General features: G+C 43.2%; 1 protein-coding gene across 1 annotated transcript; it reads right to left on the bottom strand.

Moving 5' to 3' along the window:
• Positions 1–1,433: 1,433 nt before the first annotated feature.
• On the bottom strand, positions 1,434–2,475 carry LOC107762000 (uncharacterized). The gene is made up of 2 exons (XM_075245903.1): positions 2,047–2,475; positions 1,434–1,598 (listed from the first exon to the last, which is right to left on the bottom strand). Exons 1-2 carry the CDS (start codon positions 2,473–2,475, stop codon positions 1,434–1,436), a joined length of 594 nt encoding a protein of 197 aa, XP_075102004.1.
• Between the last annotated feature and the right edge of the window lie 10,369 nt (positions 2,476–12,844).

The raw sequence follows: 12,844 nt of genomic DNA, 5'->3' as shown, positions 1-12,844 counted from the left end.
ATGGATTAAAATGTGAAATAGAGCTTTAAAACTCAACTGAGTTGATTATGATCAACATTTTGAGCAAACGTACTTGGATCAGTATTTTGACAGTTCCGGTAGGCCCGTATCGTGATTTGGGACTTGGGCGTATGCCTAGAATTGAATTCGGAGGTTCCTAGCTCAAATTATTACCATTTAACGGAAACTAGAAATCTCAAGACAAAAGATTTCCAAAGTTTGACCTCGGACTTTATTGATATCGGGGTTGGAACCCGATTCTGGAAATTTGAATAGTTTCGTTATGTCATTTATGAGTTGTGCGCCAAATTTGAAGTCATTTCGGATTCGTTTAATACGTTTCAGCATGAGTTTTGTAAATTGAAAAGTTTAAAACTCAAAAGTTTGAATCAAGGTGTGAATTATAATTTCGACATTATTCGACATGATTTGAGACCCCGAGAAAGTCCATATTATGTTACGGGACTTATTGGAATATTATGACGATGTTCTGAGTGGCTCGAATGAATTTCGGATGCGCCACAGATCATTTGGAACATGTTGTCCAATGCTGGTTCTGGTGTGTCGCACCTGCTCATTTTTGGCCGCAGGTGCGTGCCCGCTTCTGCGAAGGAAATGTCGCTTCTGCGACATTGAGGCTGGGAAGGAAGCTTCGCTTTGATCGCAGGTGTGATACCGCTTCTGCGGCCAGCCGATCGCAAATGTGCACCTCGTCGCTTTTGCGGCTCCATCTTGCGCTTCTGCGCAGCCGCAAATGTGGCCCATTTTCCGCAGATACAGAACTCGCTTGGCTGCTTGGCTTCGCAAATTCAGCCCTTGTCTCGCAAATACGAGGCTATAGATGCGACCTTTTGCCCGCAAATGCGAGACTGGGCAGAACATTAAGGGATTCTTCATTTCGTTTGGGTTTTAAAACCACGGTTTTGGGCAATTTGAAGGCGTTTATCACGACTTCGAACTCGGTAAGTGTTCCTTATCATATATTGATGATATTCCATAAATCCATGTCTATATTCATCATTTATTTCGAATTTAGATTCTTTACGTCGTATTTGATGGCCCGGAAATATTTAAGGCGATCCGGGTCCGTAGGGGCCCGGCCCACTCGAAAAGCGGCACACGAAAATATGGTAATCGGGTGGAATTCTTATTTTTTTGGCCGTAAAACGCAAAAAACCGAGGAACGGTGATGGCAAGGCGGTGATTATGGTTTCTTAGGTCGTATTTGATGGCCCGAAAAAATTTTAGGCGATCGGGGTCAGGGCCCTCTCGGAAGGCATGGGCTGTAGCATACGAAAATTTAGGAATCGGGCGGAATTCTAGTTGTTTGGCCGTAAAACACAAAAAACGAGGTAAAACACAAAATACCTCTATGCCTGTAAAATCTAAGACTCTGGATTTCCACCGCGGAACCTCCCTAATTTCACTGGCTCTCATGGTAGAATGGATGTCGTAGCCTTTTTCCACACTAACTCCATTAACATCGAATGAATATCAGCGAAATCTATAGAAAGCGAATCCTTCATTTCTTGTAGTGAATCACAAATTGAGTCATCGATGAAAGCCTTGAGTAACTTTTGGTCCTTCATTAGAAACCTCTGGATGAAAGCACCAATGAAACAAACCAAATTCTCAATACAAACACATACTTATATATATATATATATATATATATATATATATATATATATATATATATATATATATATATATATATAAAATCACTAAACTGAATTACACAAAATGGGAAGTATTGACGGAAAGAAGAACAATAACTGGAGAAAATTAAAGGGATAAAGGAGGGATAACCAGAAAGAGATGATAAGTATCAGAAGAAGAACATAGATGGGAAAATAGTGCTAACACTTGACAATTTCAGCATAAAGAATACTCTACGCCCTTTGCTATATTTATAACTGTATTTTTTTCTATGTTGCCCTTTCACGAACTTAGCACCTGCATGCACTGAACCTGGGTCTGACACATAATTATTCAAATTTCCAAATATGCCCTTCACCGAGTCACTCACAGAGTTCACAATATCACTTCCCTGATGGCAGGATTCCACAAAGCCAAGAAGACGTTGAATATGCTGCCATCAATTACTCGCTCCAATAAAAACAAGCCATCCACAGAACCTAAAAGGTACGTCATACCTCTGAATTCCTGAAGATAATCAGGATTTTTATGTACGACAACAGCACATGAGACCGAAATCAAAGTGATGGGATTGGGATTGAGAGGAGAATCATCATTTGAGGGGCATCCAATATGATCATAAATCATGATTTTTGAGGGCTTGTTCTTTCTGCTCCAATTCATGTGTTCTTTGATGAAGCTAGGGCTCGTAATGTTTTCAAACCGGTACTTGCCGACGCATTTGAATCGCAACAAGGATTCTATCGGCAACTTGATTAGAATCTCCATTGCTAGATTTTCAGGGAAATACCGACCATCATTATCACGGGTGGCCATATTAGAACAGAAAACAGAGAGATAAAAATGATGGTGAAAAATACTTATACTTAATCGTGAAGAAAAGAACCGATGAAAGAAAGGCAAATGAGAAAAATCCTATCCCATTGATTAGAAATAAAGAGAAGGAAGAAATAAAGAGAGAATGAAATTAAAAGAGAAATAAGAACATGACACATGTTTGTTAAGTAAAAAATCATGAAAAAATAATAAAAATCACTTCCAATTTGTTTACCCTGAAAAATTGAGTAATAATTAAACTTATATTGTGGTTTTAAGGATATGTGATTTAACCTAGTACCAATTAATAAATAACGAATTAAATAGATAAATTGGATAATAAAATAAATCAAACCGGGGATGGATGGGCCGGTTTGTTCGAGTCAGGACCTCCGACTTAATCCCCGCCGAGAAGATGTCATTTCCCGAAGAATGGAACATGAAGCGTAAGTAGAATCTCACTGATAACGTTTGATTACTTGTTATGTTTCCTTTACCTCTTCTCATCTATATTCTTCTTTATGGTGCAGCTTCCCCCTGGTTTCCTGGTGCAGTCCCGGACCTTGCAGGTTGGGTTCGACAACTGGTTTCAACCTCTTCCTATGCTGAGCGCTCGTGGCGCGATTTGGCCAAGGGTCGATGGGAGGCCAAAAATCATAGTAAGTTCCCCTGTTCGTGTTTGATACTTTCCTGTGAAATACTTTTTTTAACTTGATTTCTTCTCATACAGGTCTCGGAGATAAGGTCGTCATGAGGCTGCCTCCCCCCGGGGAAGAGGAGTTCCCGAAGCCGACCAAAGACAAGAAAAGGAGAAGGGCCTCGCCACCAGATACCCCGAAGCCCAGGAAAAGCAGGACTCGAAAGTCGAAGACCGATCCCATTATTCTGTCTGCTGATGTAGTCCAAACACTACGAGATGAAGATGAGGAGGGTGAAGATGCCGACTGCCTACTGGTGGCTCAGAAGAGGGGAGGCATCGAGGCATCGAGAACTACTGAGCCGGTGACGGTCGAGGAGGTTGAGCCGCAGACCGAGGTGATCTCGGAGGAAGATCCGAGCAGAGTCCCCGAGTCATCGGGTGTTATGATGCCTCCTGCCGTGACGAGCAACCGGCGGGTGTGCCCTAAGGGTCTAGTTCTGAGGCCCTTCAAAGAGAAGAGAATGCCCCGAGTGACTCGCTCGGAGCAATTAACATTGATGATTCACCTCCAGGCCCCACGTTCTCTGAGTGGCAGTTTCGGGATGCCCGGTCCATGGGGACCCCCAATGTGGGGACGGCCCCCAAGGGGATAATATATTTTGCGGTTGCTTCGCGGGGGTCAATGATGTTCCCGACCTGGACACATCACTCACTTTTGATGAGGCTCAGCGGCTTCTGAACCAAGTGAGTTTTAGCCCATGTTATCATGTTTGTGTTTGTACTTATTCCTCTGAGTCTGATTTCCTTCCTTTCTGTATAGGCTACGACGCTCCATTGAGAAGCGTCCCCCAAATGTCGAGCTGAACTGGCCCAATGTGAGGCTGATCACAAAAAGCTTGCGGAGGAGAGAGACGCCCTCAAACTCCTCTATGTGCAAAAAGAAGAGGAGATCATGAGTATTCGAGCCGAGTTGATAAGAGCTCATCAAGATCAAACCGAGCTCAATGAACGGGTAATGTAAATTTTTGGGAGCTTGTTATGTATTAACTTGATATTGGTGACAAACATTTCGATCCTGCAGGTTCAGCAGAAGGCTGAATTGGTTGAGCAGCTTCATGAGGAGGCCAAGATGAAAGAGGCAGAGACTTTGGAGTAGAAGCAGAACATGGACCGTCTCGCCTCAGAGAAAGATGCGGTTTGGGCCCAACTGTCTTTGGTTGAGCGTCAACTCCAAAATGTGAAGGAGGAGAACTTGGCCCGAACTCAGAAGGTTGAAGAGCTCGAGACCCGATTGGCCGCTGAGCTTGCAAGGGCCACATCCGAGGTAGAGGCGCTCGTGGCCTCCTATCGAACTGATGCTGAAGCCGCTAACACTCGGGCAAAGGAAATTTCTGATACTGCTGAGGTTAGATTGACCCGTGTTGCTGAGCATGCTAGGCGCCAGTCTCGGAGAGAGACTCTTGAGGAGGTACATGCTCGTGGCTTCGACCTCACTGCTGATATCGAGAGTGCGAAGGTTTTGGAGGACGAGGTCGGAGCTTTGCTTTCCGATGATGAAGAATCTGTGAGTGGATCCGAGAGCGGAGGAGATGAAGATGAAGCTCCCAAAGATGCAGCTCCCGAGGCGGACTGGGCACTTAGGATTTTTTCTCCTTTTGTTTTATATAAGACCCTGTGTGGTCTTTGTAAATACTTTGCATATATGAAAGATTCCTTTTCTTTCCATTTCATCTCCGATTTCTGATTTATGATAAATTCTGTTTTGCCTTTGCCTTGTGAAAACTTTGTTGCAATCGGGTTGCTGTAGCCTCTATAATCGAGTGAGCAATAGCTGGAACTCAGAGTAGAATAAACCCTTAGGTTATTTAGTTAAGCGAGGGCGAGCCTCCGAGCTCAATAATATGTTTGATATTTTGATTTCGGATGGCTTGATCGAAGCCGTAATTGTACTTGTTTTTATAGCCGAGTTCGAGTAAGTTTCACAGTAATAGACCCATTGAGGTTTTATATCAAATAATGATGAATCCTCGAGCTATATTTAAGTCGGTTTTATTTGAGCTCGGAATAGTGGAACCCTTAGATCCGAATTGAGTGAGAACAAAATCTCGAGCTTTAAGTCTATTGGCCCTTAGGCTCTTTAGATTGGGCCGATATGGCCTCTAAAAGATGGCTATTTTTTCCCTTTTTCGGCTTAGAAGACTTAGTAAAAAAATTCTTTATGCCTTAACACGTATTCTTTACTCATTGGGTTTTTTTAGGGTTCGATGTCGATTGAAACCCCTTTGCTTTTTATGCTTTAGCACGTTTGTGTTAAGATAATTTGATACGTCTTAAGGTTTTTTGAGGGCTGATTTTATCGAAGCCCTTTTGATTACTTACCAAGGGTAGCCTTTTTTAACCGGTTTTTCAAAGAATTTGAAGGCCTATTTTTATTGCGGGATTCGGACGTCTCCGAGCCGCCTTAATTTGGCCGTAGCCTTTGGTTATGCCTCTTGGGCTTATTTTCCAATAACACTTCGAACTTGTTCGAAGTGTTAGTCCCCGAGAATGATGGCCTATAGATCGAGGGGTGCCTCTTTGAGGTCTTATGAATTTGAGTTTAGATTACTCGAATATGTCGATCGTCGACGGTAGTCCCTGAGTGTACGAGGTATATTTGCACTTGGCCCTTGAGCCATTTCTCACAAAATCATAAGTATGGAGCTTGTATAGTAAAAAATTTTCTTTGAGACACAAGATGTTTGATATAGAAAGAATGCTTCTTTGTATAATTTATACATGCGTACATGTTTTGCCATAGGGGCTCGACTAAATCTATACGGATACGGTTCATTCGACCGTTTGGCCCATTACAAAGTTTCTCTATCGAGACCCTTTGAAATGAAGTATTTTCCTCGAAAGTGTAACATTCGAGGGTGATGCCCCCCAGTATTCGAGGTTGATTGTAAAGAAGACTTGGATACTGTTGAATTGTCCTCAAGTAGCACATAATTGTTGCCTCGTTAAAAACCTCGCCGGAAAAACCCACTTGGGACAAAAACCGATCAAAGGAAAAAAGAGTGCAATGCGTGCTTTAAAACTTGAGGTCTCGATGTCTTCGATCGAACACCTGCAGTGAGTTAGTGTCGAATATATAAATAAAAAAGGGGATAAATTCATACCTTAGCAATAATACCGTTTGAGAAGCTATATGTTCCAATTATTTGGCAGTTGTTCGCCGTCCATCGTGTCGAGCTTATAAGATCCCTTTTCGACGATGTCGAGGACTTGGTAAGGTCCCCCCCAATTTGGGCCGAGCTTCCCTTCATTAGGATCTCGAGTGTTGATGGTGACTTTCCTCAGGACTAAGTCCCCGACTCTGAAGTGGCGAAGGTTAGTTCTCCTGTTGTAGTGTCTTTCGATTTGTTGCTTTTGTGCAGCCATTCGAACGAGTGTGGATTCTCGTTTTTCATCCAATAATTCGAGGCTAGTATTCATAGCCTCATGATTTGACTCTTCTGTTGTATATCGAAACCTGGCACCGGGTTCCCCGACTTTGACTGGAATCAAGGCTTCGGAGCCATATACTAAGGAGAACGAGTTGCCCCCGTACTGGACTTTGATGTTGTTCGATATGCCCAAAGGACTTCGGGTAGAATTTCTCTCCATTTTCCCTTAGCGTCGTTCAACCTTTTCTTTAGGTTTTGAATGATGGTCTTGTTCGTCGATTCGGCCTATCCGTTCCCACTAGGGTGATACGGCGTTGATAATATCCTTTTTATTTTGTGGTCTTTGAGAAATTTTGTCACTTTGATGCCGATAAATTGTTTCCCATTGTCACACACTATTTCGGTGGGCATCCCAAATCGACATACGATGTGATCCCAGATAAAGTCTATAACCTCTTTTTTCTCTCACTTTCTCAAACGCCTGTGCTTCAACCCATTTAGAGAAATAGTCAGTCATAAATAAAATGAACTTAGCTTTACCTGGGGCCGATGGCAGAGGGCCGGCGATATCCATCCCCCATTTCATGAATGGCCATGGGGATAGGACTGAATGAAGTTTCTCCCCGGGCTGATGGATCATCGATGCAAACCTTTGGCATTTATCACATTTTAGAACAAACTCCTTAGTGTCTTTGTCCATGCTATCCCAGTAGTATCCTGCTCTAATGATTTTGTGAATCAGTGATTCGGCGCCGGAGTGGTTCCCACAAGTGCCTTCATGGACCTCTCGTAAAATATAATCGGTGTCTCCTGGTCCTAAGCATACTGCCAATGGTCCATCGAATGTCCTTCTATATAGTGTTCCATCTTCAGCCAATATGAATCGAGCAGCTTTGGTTCGTAGGGCCCTTGACTCTTTAGGGTCCGATGGGAGCTTTCCGTTCTTCAAGTATTCAATATATTTATACCTCCAATCCCAGGTTAAGCTTGTAGAGTTTATCTCGGCATGACCTTCCTTGATCACGGATCTCGAGAGTTGAACGGCAGTCCCCGAGCTGATCTCATCTTCCTCGATCGATGACCCTAAATTTGCAAGTGCATCGGCCTCACTGTTTTGTTCTCGAGGTACATGCTGTAAAGTCAACTCCTTGAAATGGTGCAAAGTTACCAGTAGCTTGTCCAAATACCTTTGCATTCTATCCTCTCAAACTTCAAAGGTTTTGTTTACTTGGTTCACCACCAGTAAAGAGTCACACTTGGCTTCAATGACTTCTGCTCCCAAGCTTTTAGATAGCTCGAGACCTGCAATCATGGCCTCGTACTCGGCTTCATTGTTAGTCAACCTAGAAGTTTTGATAGATTGCCTAATAGTGCTACCCGTGGGTGCCTTCAAAACGATGCCTAGCCCGGACCCCTTCACATTCGAAGCACCGTCTGTGAAAAGAGTCCACACCCACGATGATGTACCCGATTTTAACAAGAGTTCCTTTTCAACTTCGGGTACAAGGGTTGGCGTGAAATCGGCCATGAAATCCGCTAAAATTTGAGACTTGATGGTTGTCCGGGGTTGATATTCGATATCGTACCCACTGAGTTCGACGACCCATTTGTCCAATCGGCCCAATAGTTCGGGCTTGTGCAAATATTACGAAGTGGGTAAGTGGTTAATACGCATAAGTGGTGACATTGAAAGTATGGTCTTAACTTTCTAGAGGCGCTTATCAGTGCAAGTGCCAATTTTTCTAAGTGTGGATATCTAGTTTCTGCTTCTCCTAAGGTTCGACTTACATAATAAACGAAAAATTGAGTACCTTGCTCTTTTCGAACTAGGACACCACTTACCGCGATTTCTGATACTGCCAAGTACAAGTAAAGGTTCTCATCTGCCTTTGGATTGTGAAGCAGTGGTGGGCTCGATAGGTATCGCTTTAATTCCTCCAATGCCTGTTGGCATTCCGGGGTCCGGGCGAAATCGTTCTTCTTTTTTAGTAGAGAGAAAAATCTGTGGCTTCGATCCGACGACCTCGAAATGAATCGGCCTAAGGAAGTTATCCGTCCAGTTAGCCTCTGCACCGCTTTTACACTGTCCACGACGGTGATGTCTTCGATGGACTTGATTTTATAGGGGTTGATCTCGATCCCCTAATTTGATACCATGAAGCCAAGGAACTTGCCCGAACCGACCCCGAAAGCACATTTCTCGGGGTTGAGCTTCATGTTGTATTTCCTTAAAATCTCGAACGTTTCCTGCAAATGAGCCAAATGGTCCTCTGCGCGCAGGGACTTAACTAGCATGTCATCAATATAAACTTCCATTGATTTGCCTATTTGTTCTTTGAACATTTTATTTACTAGGCGATGGTAAGTAGCTCCTGCATTTTTTAGCCCGAAGGGCATTACATTATAACTATATGTTCCACACTTGGTGATAAATAAAGTCTTTTCTTGGTCTTTGGGGTTCATTTGGATTTGATTGTACCCGGAATAGGCATCGAGATTAGTAAGGATCTAGTGGCCGGTCGTGGCATCGATCATGCAATCGATGTTAGGCAATGGAAAAGAATCTTTGGGCATGCCTTGTTTAAATACTTATAATATACACAGATTCTAAGTTTGTTCCCTTTTTTAGGGACTACAACTACATTGACTAAACATTCGGGATATTTCATCTCTCGAATGGACCCTATTTTGAGAAGTTTAGTTACCTCGTCTTTTATGAATGCGTGCTTTACTTTGGACTGGGGTCTTCTCTTTTGCTTTACCAGTTTGAACCTAGGGTCCAGGCTTAGCCGATGCGTCATTATCTCCGGTGGGATCCCTGTCATGTCTAAATGGGACCAAGCAAAACAATCTATGTTATCAATAAGAAATTGAATAAGCATTTTCCTGAGTTCGGGGGTTAATCCCGTTCCCAGGTATACCTTTCGCTCGGGCAGGTACTCGATCAATATAATCTGTTCTAGCTCTTCGACTGTTGATTTGGTGGCGTCAGAATCTTCGGGAACAATAAAAGTTCGAGGGGTTAGAAAATCCTCCTTTTCTTCTTCTATCTCCTGCTACCCCGATTCGGTCGAGGCTGGTAGTTATGATTACTATTTGACTTCATGTTTATCTTTGATTCTCGACCTTTCCGAGGTTGATAGTGTCGATATTGATGTTACCTCATCGGCTGCAAACATTTCCTTTGCAGCATGCTGCTCCCGTATACTGTTTTTACACTGTCTAACGTCGGGAATTTTATCATTTGGTGGAGAGTCGAAGGGACTAACCTCAGATTGTGGAAGGCCTTCCGTGTAGGGAATTGTACCTCATGTCGCCCCCGATTACGTGGAACTTGGTATCTTGAATGGTTCCAGCCATGTTCACCGGTAGAATAATCTCCCCTTTAGTTATTTCACTGACCATATTGAAGCCGTTTAAGACCCGAGCTGCGGGCACAATTTGATTTTGTAGGCCGAGCTGCTCCACGACCCTCGATCGGATGATATTCGCCGAGCTAAATGGATCCACTAAAACACGCTTAACTTGAACTTTATTTAATAAGATAAAAATTACCAGAGCGTCGTTGTGGGGTTGAGAAATGCCTTCTGCTTCTTTGTCGTTGAATGATAAAGTGCTTTCGGGCACATAATCTCGGGTTCATTTTTTCCTAGTGATTGATACTTTAGTGTGTTTGAATATGGGTCCCTGTGAAATGTCGACCCCACCGACGATCATATGAATGACATGTTGGGGTTCCTCCTGTTCATTTTTCCTGTTGGCGTATCTTTCTCTGAAATGATTCTTGGCTCGATCGCTGAGGAACTCTCGAAGGTGGCCCTCATTGAATAGACGGGCTACCTCCTCCCTTAATTTCCTGCAATCCTCGATTTTGTGACCATGCGTGCCATGATACTTGCACATCAAATTTGGGTTTCTTTGGGAAGGATCGGTTTGTATGGGTCTGGGCCACCTAGTATCTTTGATCCTTTCGATTGTCGATACAATGCCCGATGCATCGATGCTAAAGTTATATTCCGATAACCGAGGTACTTCTGTGGGATCGGCATACTTATCAAAACCACTTTTGCTCATAAGTCCCCGAGAATTCTGTCCTCGGTCATTTCTCCAATCGTTCCGGGCGAAATTGCGTCCTGAACCATTGTTCCTTCGATCTGCGGTATATGGTTGATATCGGTCTCTGTTCGACCTTGGCTCCCTGTCGACGTCCCTCTGATTTTTAACTGCCGACCTGTTTGGATGTGCTGAACCGGAAGGGGCTCCCAATTGATCGTCCTCGACCCTGATCTTCGATTGATATCGATTGTGCACATCTGCCCAAGTTACAGCTGGATATTCGATCAAATTTTATTTCAACTGACGTGATGCTATCGAACTCTGCTCGTTCAACCCTTGGGTGAAAGCTTGAACGACCCAATCATCTGTTACCGGTGGCAACTCCATGCGTTCCATTTGAAATTGGGACACGAACTCTCTCAGCATTTCATTATCCCTTTGTCTTACCTTGAAAAGGTCCGATTTTCTCGTTGCGACCTTTATGGCCCCGGCGTGTGCCTTTACGAAAGAATCTGCTAACATGGCAAATGAGTCGATGGAATTTGGTGGCAGGTTGTGATACCAAATCATTGCTCCCTTCAAAAGGGTCTCTCCGAATTTTTTCAATAGCACAGATTTGATTTCATCATCTTCTAAATCGTTATCCTTGATGGCGCGTGTATATGAAGTAACATGCTCGTTGGGATCGGTGATCCCATTATATTTGGGTATGTCTGGCATACGAAACTTCCTTGGAATAGGCTTCGGAGCCGCACTTGTAGGAAACGGATTTTGTACCAACTTCTTCGAATCCATCCCTTTCAAGATTGGCGGTGCCCCCGGTATCTGATCAACTCGAGAGTTGTAAGTCTCCACTTTTTTATCGCTGGCTTCGATTCTCTTTTTCCCTGATTCAATTCTTTTGGTGAGCTCCTCGAGCATTTTCATTACCGCAGGATCAGTCCCCGATTCGTTACCATTCGACCTTTCCGGTACCGGCTCGGTACGGCGAGTAATTTTTGACTCCACCCTATTCGGAGCTCTATGTTGATTTTGTAACTGAGCAATAGCGGCTTGCTGAGCCTGAAGCATCTCGAATATCACTTGGAGACTGACTCCTTCGTCTCTTCTGTCTTGTGTTCCTTGGCCACTAGATCGGCCTTCTCTGCGTACACTCCCATCGAGATCTGCGCCTAGGTCCGCGTTTAGAGCAACATGCGAACTGACATCGACTGGGTTGACAACCGGTGCTCTCCCGAGATTAGCCTGTGGCACCTCGACTCCTGGAGCTATCACATTTTCATTTTCACCGTGGAATCTGAGGCCATTGTCACCGTGTGTGGATGCGTTTTGTGAGTTTGACATGTTTTAACCTGAAAGCAAAGATACTTGACAAGAACAAGCGTAAAATAGTATATTTTACCAGAATCAGTACCGAATAATCACTATTATCCTTAGCCCCACGGTGGGTGTCAAACTGTTTACCTTAAAAAATTGAGTAACAATTAAACTTATATTGTGGTTTTAAGGATATGTGATTTAACCCAGTACTAATTGATAAACAACGAATTAAATAGATAAATTGGACAATAAAATAAATCAAACCGGTCTGCAAACAATATCTCGACTTCGATTCGAGATAGCCTCGAGGTTAGTTAATAAGAACAATAGAGGAACAAACAGCGATGAGCAATGATGAACAATAAGTAAAACAAAGAAAGCAGCGTATGTGTATATTTTATCAGTGAATAATGAATCTTTACAAGTGAATGGGATCCCTCTTTATATAATATAGGAATCCTAAATAAGGTACAACTCTAATATCGGAAGTAGATCCCATGATTGGCACTAATAACCGCTTCGATTTGATCTGTTCCGGGATTTCCGCCGTGATCTTCGACCAGTTACTGATATCTCGCCATTCCGATATTACGCCTTACTCGAAGTCAGTCATGCTTGATCTAGATTGTTACTGGCCTCGATCTCAACGAACTCTTCGATCTCCAAGCCTGATGTTCTATCTTCGAGCTCGAGCCCGATTTATTATGAGGTTATCCTCGAGGCAACTCCCCTGCCAACGAAATCGGGTATGCCCGATTTCGACCGTATACACGATTAACAGCAAAAATGGACAGTAATTTCCAATTATATCATTCCTAACCGTTCTAGACTGCAATTAATTAGCAACATAAGCGAAACAAATTAACCAGAAAAAAAAAAAAAAAGTTAAACTGTAGTGTCGTACTTACATGGTGATATTGACACA

This window comes from Nicotiana tabacum, chromosome 23 (assembly GCF_000715075.1).
Source record: "Nicotiana tabacum cultivar K326 chromosome 23, ASM71507v2, whole genome shotgun sequence".
NCBI classification, from domain to species: domain Eukaryota; kingdom Viridiplantae; phylum Streptophyta; class Magnoliopsida; order Solanales; family Solanaceae; genus Nicotiana; species Nicotiana tabacum.
The sequence above is the reverse complement of the archived record's forward strand: the minus strand, read 5'-3'. Positions and strand labels throughout refer to the sequence as shown.